Source organism: Gossypium arboreum, chromosome 11 (genome assembly GCF_025698485.1).
Source record: "Gossypium arboreum isolate Shixiya-1 chromosome 11, ASM2569848v2, whole genome shotgun sequence".
Lineage (NCBI taxonomy): Eukaryota > Viridiplantae > Streptophyta > Magnoliopsida > Malvales > Malvaceae > Gossypium > Gossypium arboreum.
Genome location: NC_069080.1, coordinates 135,745,438 through 135,760,671, shown reverse-complemented (window position 1 = coordinate 135,760,671; position 15,234 = coordinate 135,745,438). Strand labels below are relative to the sequence as shown.

Here is a 15,234-nt window from a genome sequence, read left to right as displayed (position 1 = left end):
CATTGCAATATATGTAAAAACAATTTAAAATATAAAAATTATTAATATGTATATAAATTTATTAATATATGTAAAAATAACTTTTATGGAAAATATTTTCAAGAAATCCGCCAAATAACAGAAAATATTTTACATAGCTTCATCAAACACTAGAAAATATTTTCAATAAATCATTTTCCAAAAAAATTAATTATTTTTCAAAAATTATTTTCCGAAAAATATTTTACTGGCAAACAAACAGACCCTAATATGCAGAGTAAAAGAGCTTTGCACTCGAACATGAGTGGCTCATGTTGAGCATATTTAAGGAAATCTATTTAAGCGACTAATGCATTAGCTGATATGATGTTTGACTACGAACTGGATCTCCATTACTTCATTTTTTCTCCCCAACAAATTGACATTACCATTCTAAATAATCTGCAAGATGATATTGATGTAATTACTGTTAATTTAGTGCCTTTTTCTCTTAAAAAAATTTAAATTCTCCTTATCTAAAAATTCAGTCAAAATCGTTAAAAAAATTCAAAATTTTGCATGTCTATCCCGCAAACCATGCGAAAACCAAACACGTAATTTGATTTTTAAATTTCGTCACTAAAAATAGCCATGAATTTTCACCTATAAAAGATCCTCCCCACCATCATTGTTCTTCAGACCATCAATAACAAAGCAAATAATAACAATCACCGGCGGATCCCCATTCGCCAGCAATTAAACGCAGGTCTCATTCATTTCCGGTGCGTTTAATAATCCCTTTATACGCCATGGACATGAAGAAGGTCTCCACCGCCATCATTGTTGCTGCTGCCTCAATGAGCGCCGTCATGGCTGCCGGTGCACCTGCTCCTTCCCCTTCCGCAGGTGGTTCTAGTCCTAGCTACTCTCCTGCTTCCGCCCCAGCATCAGGACCAAATTCCAGCGTGGCTGCCGCAACCTTGCCTGTTCTTGGATCATTGGTTGGGGCTTCCATTGTTTCTTTGTTTTCTTACGTGCTACATGTATGAAAAATGAACACGTGAGCGAATATTTTATTTTATTTGTAAGAAACATGTGATGAATATTGAAAAATTTGAAATGGAGCTTTGAAAAGTATTTTGTGTTAATGCCTTCACTTTTCGATTTATTCAACTAATAACGTGAAAATAATAATGAATTATTTAACTAATAAATAGTATGTAATTAGATAAATGTAGGGGAAGTTGGATTTTTTTTCAAGGGAAATCGAGATTAAAATATATATTTTTTACTTTTATTTGTCTTATATTATATTTTGATAATTTATATTTAAAATATTATGTTTTAGTTATTTACGCTATTCACTATATCGTTTTACCTCTTTAACGGCAATCCTACTTGGTAGTCTATACGGGTTTTAAATGCCAACTGAGAATAGGTTATTCATTTTTATTGAAAATTTTAAATTAATTACACCTTGAATCGGAAAAAAAAAATTGTTTGTCTTCTTTCTTTTAGCTTTCTTTTTCATTTTGACTTAAAAACTATTCTTATCTACTTCGTAACAAAACGATAATGTAAGTGATCAAAACGTAATATTTCAAATATAAGTGACTAAAATATAATCTGAGACAAACAAATAACTATTTTTGTAGTTTACCCTATATTTAACTTATGTTTTAATGAATTTTGGAGAGTTGAACCCATTTTAAGAGAGGCTGTAAAGCCCTTATCAACCTCCTCCTTTCACCTTCTGCCACTAAAGAGGGTGGAGATAGGAATGATGACAAGGAGGGTGTTTAAATAATAGTATGGAAAGATACAAATGTGGACTGACGGATGATGCTAGTTGCTGCATTTGTGGATTTGCAGATGAAAATATTCTTCATATACTTCATGATTGTTCCAAAGCTCAGGAAGTATGGAAGCAGTTAATTTCAAATTCATTTTACCCCGAGTTCTTATCTCTGTCACTTTTATCTTGGGTGAATGTCAACCTTTTCTAATAAACTAAATTTATAATTCAAAGATGTTAATTGAATCACCCTATTCAGTATAGCATGCTAGTTTGTATGGAAGCAAAAGAATTTTTTTTGATTTTAGAAATGTTCCTCATAATTCTAGTATGCTTGTAAGATTGGCTTAGAGTTGGGTTCGGAATGTTAAACATAATAGGGAATCAACAATCAAGGTTAAAAATCAAATCAGACCAAGCACCTGGCAACAACTAATAGCTAGTTGCGTCAAAATGACCATAGACGGTGCAAGGAAACCTTATATCGAACTTGCCTGCTCAACTGAGATTGCTAGAGATAACCATATGGCAGATTTGGCTATGGTCACAATATTGGGAAATGTAGTGTTGAACATGCAAACCTATAGGCAATCTATGGTGGACTTAAATTTCTTTGGTGCGAAGGATGGAAATTAGTTGTTTTGGATTGTGATTGTTTACCAGCAGGTTAAGCAATCAATGGTGATTATAAAGACGTAGTGAACAAGACATTGATATGCAGAATAAAAAAACTTTGTGCTCGAGCATGAGTAGTTCACATCAAGCATATTTATAGGAAATCTAATAGAGTGACTAATACCTTAATTGATATGATGTTTGACTATCAATTGGATCTCCATGAATTTGTTTCTTCTCCCTCAACAAATTGATATTTCCATTCTAAATAATTTAGAAAATGATATTAATTGATGTAATTATTGTTCTGTGATTTACTACTCTTTCTTTCTCTTACCAATTTTTTTTTTTTTAAATCCGCTTACCTAGAAATCCAGTCAAAATCACTAAAACAAATTAAAAAATTTGCATGTCTATCCCGCAAACCATGCAAAAACCAAACACGTAATGTTTTTAAAAAATTCGTCGCTAAAAATAGCCATGAATTTTCACCTATAAAAGATCCTCCCCACCATCATTGTTCTTCAGACCTGCAATAACAAAGCAAAAAATAACAATCACCGGCGGATCCCCATTCTCCAGTTATTAAACGCAGGTCTCATTCATTTCCAGTGCGTTTAATAATCCCTTTTTTTATAACGCCATGGACATGAAGAAGATCTCCACCGCCATCATTGTTGCCGCTGCCTCAATGAGCGCCGTCATGGCTGCCGAAGCACCTGATCCTTCCCCTTCCGCCGGTGGTTCTAGTCCTAGCTCCTCTCCTGCTTCCGCCACAGCATCAGGACCAGATTCCAGCGTGGCTGCCGCAACCTTGCCTGTTCTTGGATCATTGGTTGGGGCTTCCATTGTTTCTTTGTTTTCTTACATGCTGCAGTAAGCTACATGTATGAAAAATCAACATGTCAACGAATATTTTATTTTATTTTTATTTTTTGTAAGAAACATGTGATGAATATTGAAAAATTGAAATGGAGCTTTGGAAAGTATGTTGTGTTTATGCTTTTACTTTTCGATTTATTCAAAACAATGAATAACTTGAAAATAACAATGAATTATTGAACTAATAACTACTATGTAATTAGATAAATGTGGGTTGAAGTTAGGAAAATCTTTTATAGAAATCGAGATTAAAATATTTTTTATGAGTGTTAAAATAGGTATTTAATTATCTTTTATAGTATTTAAAATGAAAATTTAATAATTTTGGGTTAAATTATAAATTTATTATATAATTAACTTATGCTTTTATGAATTATGGAGAGTCCGAACCCATTTTAGGAGAAGGTGTAAAGACTTTGCCAGCCCATTTCCCTGTCACTAACGAGGGTGAGGATAGGAATCATGACAAAGTTTACTTGAGGCTCGGTCCGTTTAGAAAGTAGATTTTATTTTCTTGCCAATTCTATTTTTTGAGCCTATATTTTTGCTCGAACCTACCCACTTTTTGGATGGACCTTTGAGTTGGAGCGAGATGACCTGATCCATGATCAATTCTAGATACAAAAGAGAAAAAAAAGAAGTCAATGGATTTGTAATCCTCTAGTCAAAAAGTAAGATATTAGTGCGATGAAATTGAATCTCATTGTGCATCCAAGCGATTGATTGCTGCACGATTGGGCAATAGAGTGTCCAAATCATGCCACACTGAAGGTATATTTAAATCAAAATGAATCCTTATTCAGGTAATCAAAATAGATCAAAAGATATAATTAGGTGACTTTTTTTATATACCCATAAAAAATAATTTTCAACATAGATTTAACGTTTCATGTCATCATTTAATAGATAAAATTTAACGGAGGAGTTAATTTGTATGTTTCGAAATATATAAAAGCTAATTTGCTCAATTTTTTCAATAAAATGCTGAATTGCAATCTTCCTCTAACCAATAATTTTACTATTATAGTCTTATATTCATCTCAATAAAACTTACCATCCCACCATTTATCATAGTATATAATATTTTTAGTACATCTTATTATTTAATATTTACATATAAATGATTAGAATAGTCTGGCTTTACTTTACCATTAAGGTTTTAGTTAAAAAATATCCATTTAAAATTAATAAATATAAAATTATAGAATTAATTGATTGAGTCTTAATTTAATTGATATAAATATTGTTGTTAATACTGAGGAGGATGTATATATATTTTTGCCTAACTCTATTTTTCAGGTCTATATTTTTACTCAAACCCTCTCACATTTCAAAGAACCTTTAGACTGAGCCGAATAACTCCATCCATAGACAACTCTACATTTATCATAGTATATAATATATTTTTAAATACATTTTATTATATAATATTTACATATAAATGATTAAAATTGTCTCACTTTACTTTACCATTTAAATTTTAGTTAAAAAATCCATTCAAAATTAATAAATATAAAATCTATAGAATTAATATACCTTAATTCCATCTCACAACCTGTTTCCTAAAACAAATCATATCCGTCCAAATCAAATTTTACGATTTTAAAATAATAATGAAAAAATTAAAACATATTCAAATAATTTAATTAATTTAAATAAAATTAATTATCATTCAATCTTAAATTTTAAAATCCCTTATCTAAAAATTGTTAAAAAAATATTCAAAATTTTGCATGTCTATCCCGCAAACCATGTGAAAACCAAACACGTAATTTTTCTTTTAAACTTCGTCACTAAAAATAGCCATGAATTTTCACCTATAAAAGATCCTCCCCGCCATCATTGTTCTTCAGACCTGCAATAACAAAGCAAATAATAACAATCACCGGCGGATCCCCATTCTCCAGTTATTAAACGCAGGTCTCATTCATTTCCAGTGCGTTTAATAATCCCATTATACGCCATGGACATGAAGAAGGTCTCCACCGCCATCATTGTTGCTGCCGCCTCAGTGAGCGCCGTCATGGCTGCCGGTGCACCTGCTCCTTCCCCTTCCGCCGGTGGTTCTATTCCTAGCTCCTCTCCTGCTTCCGCCGCAGCACCTGGACCAGATTCCAGCGTGGCTGCCGCAACCTTGCCTGTTCTTGGATCATTGGTCGGGGCTTCCATTATTTCTTTGTTTTCTTACATGCTGCAGTAAGCTACATGTACGAAAAATCAGCATGTGAACGAATACTTTTTTTTTTGAAAGAAACATGTGATGATTATTGAAAAAAATGAATAAAATGGAGCTTTGAATAATATTGTGTTTATGTTTTCTTACGTGTTTTGAGACGCAAAATGGAAGATTATTGTAATGGAGATAACCAAAATGAAAGCACTTGAAAAGTTGGATAATCATATGATAATTTACCCTTTGTTATGGGATATAGTAGTTGGTTGAGCGGTTATCGGTTGTTAAGAAGTTGTTAACAGCAGTTATAGACTCACTTAAAGTTTACTTCTTCTATATAAGGAAGAGACTCTCTGTTCATAAAGGTCGACTAAGAATTGAATAATACCTTTGTTTTCATTTAATATTTTCTGTGATTTCCTCTTGAAGATTTCTCTGTTTTACTAAGATTCTATCATGGTATCAGTCGCCTCTTGATCCTGGACCTATGGCTCACACAAACTCTGCTGATTCTGCTTCTACTGATGGTTGTTGTGCTGCGTTTCACGGTGACAAGGTGGTGAACTCTTTTCCTCGGCATGATATCGTAAAGCTTGATGACGGTACTTTCGTTCAGTGGCGCCAACAGGTACGTCTCATTCTTGGTGGTTATGGTTTGCTAGGCTTTGTCGATGGCACATTATCTCCGCCATCACGTTTTCTAGCTTCACCGGATGGATCTCTGGTTCCTAATTCTGCTGCTCAAGTATTTGATCAACAAGATCAGTTGCTTACCTCGTGGCTTCTCTCCACGGTTAGCTCTTCGTGTCTGGCTTCATTTACAGATGCGAGGTCTGCATGTGATGTCTGGACTACCGCGGCGCATCTTTTTGCTGCAGACACTGGCGCTAAACAGTCCCGGATTCGGCATGAACTTCATTCACTTACGAAAGGTGCGTTGTCTGTTAAGGAATATGTTGCCAAAATTACAACTCTGTGTGCTTTGTTGGCGGCCTCTGGCACTCAGATCTCGGACTAGGAGAAGACGCAGGTGATGCTCGCAGGTTTGCCTTCCGATTTTGATGCGGTTGTATCCTCGGCGTCTTTGTCGTCGGAACCGGTGCCGTTTCAACGTCTCGTTGATGCTCTTCTCGAGTGTGAAACTCGGCAGTTACGGGTTGTTCAAGAAGTTGTTATGTATGCTAATATTGTTGAAGGTGGTCCCTCGCCCGCACCGGAAGCTTCTGTCCGTGGTGGTCGTCCGCCGATGAGTGGTCGTGGACGTGGTTTTAGGCCGAGGATTTAATGCCAGATCTGCAATAGACTTGGGCATCTTGCTCAGAAATGTTATTACCGCTTTAGTCGAGACTTTGATGGGTCGCAGGCGGAGGCTCGGGCGACGGATGCGGCTCATGCTCTTGGCGGGTCTCGCTCGGTTCCTTTTGCTCCTCAACATGGTTTTGATGGTGGCGTTGGAGGGCCTTCTGCTCAACGAATGAGATTTACTCATTCTTTTGGTCAAAATCAAAATGATTTTGGTCAAAATTAGCATGCTTTTAGACCACATTATGATTTTGGTCAAAATTGGACTCCAGCTGGTTATTATGGTGGGCCCATGCATAATGCTTATGTTGGGCAGAATAGTGCCTTGGACGGTCATGTGCCTAGGCCTGGGCTTAGTCGGCCGAATCTAGCTTATGTCTCTCATGAACTTTCTAGGCCGTTTGCTCCTTATAATGGGCATAGAGCTGGAAATACCGGTGGACAATTAAATGATTATAGGCCAGTTAACAATTGTGTTCAGGTTGGGTATCCTTTGAGTTCTGAACCGAACATTGGTGATGGGTGTGATCATTCGGCCCCACCTATTCCTTGGTGAACGAAGCCGCGAGCTCGTGTTTATAGTGGTTCCGATCCGTGTATTGGTCTTCCTCGGGTTGGTGATTTACATGCGTCTGATTTTTCGGGTTCTTCTAATTCACATGTTAATACTGCTCAGGTTGGTTCTAATGGTGGTGAAAATGATGGCTATATTCCCGTACCTGTTGGGTCTGCTTCTTGGTACCCGGATTCAGGAGCTAGCAATCATGTATGTCACGATGCGTCGGCTCTTCAAGGTTCTTCTCCGTATTTCGGTAAGTCCTCTCTTTTGATGGGTGACGGTACTCCTGCTTCAATATCTTCTGTTGGCACTTGTGTTTTGCCTACGCACTCTAAATTACTTTGGTTATCTGATGTGTTGTGTGTTCCACGCATCCGCAAAAACTTGATGTCTGTCTCTCAGTTTGCTAGAGATAATAATGTCTATTTCGAGTTTCACCCCACATATTGTGTTGTTAAGGACATTGTGACCCAGGAAACGCTTCTGAAGGGCCACATTCATGATGGGTTATATCAGTTCTCGCTGCCAGATGTTTCCAGGCTGACAGTTTCGGTTCCAGTTGCTGCTTCTATTGAAGTTCAGAATAAACCTGATAAAGGTGATGTGTTTGCCTTGTGGCATAAACGCCTCGGCTACCCGTCTACTTGTGTTGTTAAAAGTATTTTAAATAAATGTAATGTTGTGTTGGTAAACGACTATCTTGATGGTGTGTGTACAGCATGTCAAAAAGGAAAATCTCAGAAGTTGCCTTTTACTCGTTCTACTACTGAATATCATACTCCTTTTGAATTGGTTGTTTTTGATCTTTGGGGCCCTGCATCTGTTTCTTGTGGGAATCATTGGTATTATATAGCGTTTGTTGACGTATGCACTCGGTTTACATGGGTGTATTTGTTGCGACAAAAGTCACAAGCACTTCAATGTTTTGTTCAATTTCATCAACTTGTTAAAACTCAATTTGGGGTGAATATTAAACAGTTTCAGAGTGATTGGGGTGGCGAGTATCGTGCCTTCACATCGTTTCTTGCTTCTCAAGGAATTCTTCATCGCATCACATGCCCACACACTTCTGAGCAAAATGGGGTGGTTGAGCGCAAACATCGTCACATTGTTGATATGGGTATTACTTTTCTAGCTCAGGCTAGCTTATCTATGGAATACTGGGGCTATGCCTTTTGTTGTGCTGTTCATTTTATCAATCGTCTACCTACAGCAGTTTTGAAGGGTCTGACTCCTTTTCAGGCTCTATATGGACATGCTCCCACTTATGATCATCTGCGGGTGTTCGGGTGTTGCTGTTTCCCTTACTTACCCGTTTTCGTCTCATAAATTAGATTTTCATTCTCAACCTTCTATTTTTTTAGGCTATAGTCCTTACCACAAAGGCTATCAGTGTCTTCTACCTTTTGGAAAAATTGTGGTTTCTCGTCATGTTGTCTTTGATGAAACTCGATTTTTATCGTCTACTTCTGCGTCGAATTCTGTGCCTGTGCAGCGCTCGTCTGTGTCCACATTTGTTCCTCTTGTTCGACCTCCTTTTCCGCAGTCTGTGGCTGTTACTCATTCGAGTGTTCCTTTCCCGGCTCAATCGTCCCCTCCAGGTAGTTGTTCTTCCGTTCCTGTCCCTGCTCAGTCTGGGGTTGGGTCTGATCGAGAGCCCAGTGGGTGTTCATCCGGGAATAGCATTCCCTCTGGCTCTATTGCTGTTGAGGGAGACTCTGCTGGCCATTTCGCCGGTGCTACTCCTGTATCTAATACGCATCCAATGGTGACGCGAGCTAAGGCTGGTATTTTTAAGCCTAAGGTTATGCATGTTGAAGTCACCGAACCTTCTACGATTAAAGAAGCTCTGTCCACTCCAGAATGGCGCTCTACAGCTCAAGATGAGTATGATGCTCTCGTTCGCAATTCTACCTGGGAGCTTGTTCCTCTTCCGCCTAACCGAAAGGTTATAGGGTGTAAATGGCTCTTCAAGGTCAAGAAGAATCCTGGTGGGACTATTGATCGTCGCAAGGCTCGATTAGTTGCTAAGGGCTGTTCTCAAGTTCCTGGCTGTGACTTCAAGGAAACGTTTAGCCCAGTGATCAAGCCGGCTACTATACGAACAATTTTGTCCATTGCTATGACTAAGGGGTGGTCTTTACGATAGGTTGATGTAAATAATGCCTTTCTTAATGGCGATTTGACTGATGAAGTGTTTATGCAACAGCCCCTTGGTTATGTCTAGTCAGGTCCAAATGGTGAGCAGCTTGTGTGTCGTTTAACGAAGGCTTTGTATGGCTTACGGCAAGCTCCGCGTGCCTGGTTTCTCAAATTACGGCAGTTTCTTGTCTCTTCTAGGTTTGTTCTTTTTAAATCGGATGCTTCCTTATTTGTCTGAGTTTCCTCAGCACTTACACTTTATGTGCTTGTCTATGTGGATGATATTGTTATCACTGGCAGTTCATCTGATGAAATTAATTTTTTTGTTCAGCAGTTACATAATGAGTTTGCTTTAAAGGATATGGGTGAGCTTCATTATTTTTTGGGTATTGAAGTCAGTCGGTCTTCCTCTGGGAGTCTTCATTTGTCTCAGCGCAAATACATTCGCGAGCTTCTTACTCGAAGTTCTATGGCTAATGCCAAAGGTGTTCATACTCCAATGGTGAGTTCATCTGTTTTGTCTAAAAGTGAGGGTGAGCCGCTGGCAGACCCAACTGAATATCGCAGTCTTGCGGGAGCACTGCAATATGTTGTTCTAACTCGTCCTGACATTGCTTATGCTATTAATCGGGTGTGTCAATTCATGCATGCTCCCACTTCTTCTCATATGGTGGCTTTAAAACGAATTTTGCGATATTTATGTGGAACTCTTTCTCATGGGTTGGTATTTCGTCCGTCGGATCGTCTCTCGTTGGTCGGTTATGCTGATGCAAATTGGGGTCTTGATTTTGATGATCGTCGGTCTACCACGGGCTACTGTGTCTATTTTGGCCATACTCCTATCTCATGGTGTTCTAAAAAGCAGACAGTTGTTTCTCGCTCTATGGCAGAGGCCGAGTATCGCAGTTTAGCTGCAGCCACTAGTGATGTGACTTGGCTTGTCTCCTTACTAGCAGAACTCAAGGTCAATTCGGTTGATCTACCGACTGTATGGTGTGACAACTCTAGTGCCGTAGCTGTTGCGGCTAATCCGGTTCTTCACTCCAAGTTTAAACATGTTTAGCTTGACTTGTTTTTTGTTCGCGAGAAGGTGGCCAGTGGAGACTTGGTTGTTGGTGAGGTTCTCGCTTGTGACCAGGTGGCCGATATTCTTACTAAACCATTATCAGCATCTCTGTTTAGTCGGTTTCGTAGTCTTCTTCGGGTGTTGCCCCTTGAGGAAGCTGGGTGAATGTTATGGGATATAGTAGTTGGTTGAGCGGTTATCGGTTGTTAAGAAGTTGTTAACAGCAGTTATAGACTCACTTAAAGTTTACTTCTTCTATATAAGGAAGAGACTCTCTGTTCATAAAGGTCGACTAAGAATTGAATAATACCTTTGTTTTCATTTAATATTTTCTGCGATTTCCTCTTGAAGATTTCTCTGTTTTACTAAGATGCTATCACCCTTGAAAAAAATAATCATCCTTTGCCTATATAAAAACTCAAATTATGTTACTCCTATTATTCTCAAATCTTCTATTTTACTTTATTTTGTTTCTTGCACCACAAGTTTTCTAGTGGTACCACCCACTGTTGTTCTACCAATTTGCGTATTTGTCACACCAGAGTTAATCCACAAGATTTAGACTTACTGCTCAATATAAACGAGATCGCTTCCAAGCTATCACATTCAACTAGCACATTTTCGAACCCCCTTTCCCACATTAACTGTAAGCCATCAAAAATACATCAAAGCTCCACATGAAGGACATTACACTACCCAAGGCTTCTGCAATATCCTAGCATTCATTCGCCTCTACAAAAACACCTCCTGCTGAAGCAAGACCAGCCCATGTCTTTAAAGCACCAAGCCACCATCTATATTGAGCTTGATCCAATCCTCGAGAGGTGGAGCCCAATGCCCATCGACCTCTTGAAACATTTTTAAATTGCGGGATTCTCTCGTCATGCGTTTTAACACTCTTGGTCCAGCACCAACTACGTTCCATTCCTCACCATGGAATATCTGAAATTAAAATGGAATGCATTTCTTCAGGTTGTATGCAAACCCTGTGGAATGGTGTTTTATTGGATGAGTTCCAACCTTCAAGAGGTATTACCTAGGGGTGTTCTTTATCTCCATATTTATTTATTCTATGTATGGAAAGACTGGGACAATATATTCATAAATTGGTTGGAGAGAGGCTTTGGAAACCAATCTTTTTATTGAAAGGATGCCTTGGAGTTTTGAATCTATTTTTTGGGGATGATTTGTTCCTGTTCATTGATGCTGATACGGAACAAGAAAAAGTTGTTAAAGATACATTGGAAATTTTTGGACTTATCACAAAGTTAATGCCCAAAAGACAATTTTTTTTTCAAAGAATACTCTAATATCGGTTTCCAAATCTGCATGGTTTTGGGATTTAATGAAGTTCCTAACCTTGGTGTTTATCTTGGCATGCCACTTTTTCACAGTGTTACTTGATAGTTGTGATGCTAAACTTCTTTTGATGGCAATTCGTGTTACTTTGGTACAATCTATTCTTATGTTAACCCCCAATTACATTATGCAAACATGTAACTCCCTATTATCTAATCCGATCATCGAATTCGAATAATGAGATGTCACATTCGTTGCTAGGGCAATTGTATTACAAATAAGTATGCATTCTAATTCCCAAATTAGAACATACAAGGTTTTAATTGTGAAGTCCGAACATGAATAAGGCTGAATTGTAAAATTTCAAAATATTAGAGTTAGTATCGAACTTAATTGCTTGGTATCGATACTGTATCGGTACTTTATTTGGTATCGATATCAAATTATAATTCTATTTATTTAAGAAAACTGTTCATATGATCAATTATCGATGGTATCGACACTTTTGTGTAGAATTGTCAAAAACCACAATGCCTATTATATGCTTGAACTTATCCAAGTAGTATCAATAAACACTCCAAAATCTCTCATATAATATAAAAAAGCCAAATTCAAATATACCAATTTAACCCCAAGCACCAAGGCTACTATATCATAGATATAACATCAACCAAAACTCAAAGAATGTTATGCTATTCCAATCATGGTCCATTACATCCAACTCATTGCTTCATTCTCTATTCAAACATTAAAACATATACTAACCAAATCAACTAGACAATATCTAGGCTTATTCCATTCTACTAGTGCAAATTCAATTATCATGCAACTATAATAATCTATTACCACTCATCCTTCAAATTAAGTCACCTATTAGACCTATTTACTCATCCTCATGTAACCGACATCATGATTTTCACACAAGGTATTAGAATCATCCAATACTCTTTATCAACCTATTATGTTATCTCTTACTCATTAACCACTCAAAACATCACAACATATTATAGACATATAATCATACCATTGTCAAAACATCATATATCACCATTTCAAATAAACTAATCCAATATTTCCACAAATTGGCATCAAAACATATCAAATTAACTTAAATAAACTCAACCTAATCAACCAAACCTTTTAACCATTTCATAACATTATATTACCTATGTAATCGTATACTCGAATGCCGTTTCAAATGCCAAATGCACAAGTCAATCCATTTACTAATGCATATGTTTTCCACTAAACAGTATCTTTGTCATAATTCTATCAACATAGATTTCAAGCCATATGACTATACAAGTAAACCAAAACGAGTCTTAAGTACATGCCACACATAACCGAGCCTTAATACAGTCTAAAGACTATCGAACCCATATCAGGATAGTGTGAGCTTTGGATGATCCGCTTGATGTGTTTCGCAAGTTGACAATCTACAGGGAAAGGGAAAACAAACGAGGTAAGCATATACAATGCTTAATAAGTTCATAGGCATTAAACCAATAACTTACCTTAGTTTACAAAATAATACTACATGCTACTTAGCTCGGTAAAGTTTGCTTAACATGGCAAATCAAATATAAAAAAGGTGAATTAACATTTAACCTTATCATATAACATTTCAATCTGAAATTAACCAAATCAACTAGAATCACATTTCAATACCATGCTCAAAACCAAATCAACATTTAACCATATAAACATCATTCTCATAATATCATATCATTCCATCTATTTATCTATTATATGTTCAATTTCAATTTAATGTCAATTACCATTTCATTTCCTTATTCGAATTTTGAACCGAATTCTTTGATTTATCTCAATTCTATATCGATCCTCTGGGCTTGTATAACTAGTTTGTATAATTTTTCAGATACCATCGATATTCATAAATCACATTATGTATACAAATAATCAAATCATAATATCAACCCAATTTAAATATCATTTATCAAAATTTCATTTTATACCCCTATTAATCTAACTCGGATTCGAACAGATATACGGATCCAACCAATCACACCAGTTTAGCACCCAATACCTTATCGGACAATGTTGAAGTAAATAGTTTGCGTCCAGTACTCATCAATGTGTTTGACACCTAGTGCCTCGTCGGTATAACCGAAGTAATAATTTGGCACCCACTGCCTCATCAACACGTAGTTGAAGTAACCCTGAACTCTTCCCATCCATAGTATTCCAACTATAACCGACTCTACCCGAACAGTTAATAGGATAACAGTTTCTCAATTTCATTACATAATTTCATCAATCAATCACCAATTCTCAAATATGATAGCATAACACATAATAATATTGATTCAATTTCACATTTATAAATTTATATAATATTTTCACATATATTCAATTCGGTTTTTATCACTTTTCAACAAATCTAAATCGAATCAATTCAGCTCATTTCCTCAAATCATCACTTCATCACATAATATATCCTGTTTTATTCCAATTCAAGGTCAACTACTTAATTATTTCAATTTGCAATTAATTGTTCAATTCCTTACAATTTAGTTCATACCTCACATTTTTGCACCAAATTGCAAACAATTTAATTTACTATCAAGATACGCAAAATTATAATTCAAATATATAGAAAATTAAGTACAATCCTACCCATATGAACTTATATGGACAAATAGAAAATGGTCAAGTCTCTAAGGACTAATGAATATTTTGTCTTTTTTTCCATGATTACTTCGATTTGGTCTAATTTCTGATCTATACAATTATTCTATTCAATTTATCAATTTCAATCCTCTTATTTCACCCTATTATAAGCATATATCAGCTCAATTTTATTATTTGAATGTCCCTAAAGTTTTTCATTTTAATCAATTTAGTCCCTAAAATCAAACTTTATCATATCTTCCGAATTTAAACTCCAAAATTTAAACCCACTTCAAATATGTCCCTATACAGCCTCCTATTATCACAATTTATAAAAATTTCATATCAATTTCAAGGTATTCATAATTTAGCCCCTAAAATCAAAACTAAAAATTAATTTCACAATTTAATCATTTTTCCGTTCCTAAGTTTTTAAAGCATCATTTTAACAACCAAAAGCTTCAATTATCTCTAATGGTGGCATTTTAAATCTTTAACGGTGTTAAAAACGAATGTACAATATAGCTAAATTAAGTTACAACGATCACAAAAATATAAAATTTACAAAAATCAATCTCAAATATACCTACATGCAAGCTTGTGAAATTGCCGAACTCTCCTAGCTCCAAAAATGCTGTTTTCGTGGGAGAATAAGAAAAATGAGGAAGATGATGACACTTTCCATGTTTTTATATTTTAAACCTTTTAATTTTTATTTTTTTAACTAAAAATCAATATAAAATTTCAACTAAACTAATTCCATGGCCGGCCATTATGTCCAAAATTGGCTTATTGTCAAACAAATCCTCCAA

At 36.1% G+C, this 15,234-nt stretch overlaps 4 protein-coding genes across 4 annotated transcripts; all 4 read left to right on the top strand.

Annotated features, from left to right (window-relative positions):
- The first annotated feature begins 640 nt into the window (after positions 1 to 640).
- On the top strand, positions 641 to 1,106 carry LOC108473305 (arabinogalactan protein 23-like). The gene has a single exon (XM_017774806.2). It carries the CDS (start codon positions 768 to 770, stop codon positions 1,005 to 1,007), a length of 240 nt encoding a protein of 79 aa, XP_017630295.1. The 5' UTR covers positions 641 to 767; the 3' UTR covers positions 1,008 to 1,106.
- A 1,786-nt stretch (positions 1,107 to 2,892) lies between these two features.
- LOC108473276 (arabinogalactan protein 23-like) lies at positions 2,893 to 3,438 on the top strand. Its single transcript, XM_017774788.2, has one exon. It carries the CDS (start codon positions 3,012 to 3,014, stop codon positions 3,246 to 3,248), a length of 237 nt encoding a protein of 78 aa, XP_017630277.1. The 5' UTR covers positions 2,893 to 3,011; the 3' UTR covers positions 3,249 to 3,438.
- A 1,775-nt stretch (positions 3,439 to 5,213) lies between these two features.
- Positions 5,214 to 5,551, top strand: LOC108473246 (arabinogalactan protein 23-like). The gene has a single exon (XM_017774767.2). The coding sequence runs from the start codon at positions 5,214 to 5,216 to the stop codon at positions 5,448 to 5,450; it is 237 nt and encodes a 78-aa protein (XP_017630256.1). The 3' UTR covers positions 5,451 to 5,551.
- Positions 5,552 to 9,560: 4,009 nt separating this feature from the next.
- LOC128283996 (uncharacterized mitochondrial protein AtMg00810-like) lies at positions 9,561 to 10,657 on the top strand. The gene is made up of 3 exons (XM_053021454.1): positions 9,561 to 9,624; positions 9,675 to 10,459; positions 10,517 to 10,657. Exons 1-3 carry the CDS (start codon positions 9,561 to 9,563, stop codon positions 10,655 to 10,657), a joined length of 990 nt encoding a protein of 329 aa, XP_052877414.1.
- The last annotated feature ends 4,577 nt before the right edge of the window (positions 10,658 to 15,234 follow it).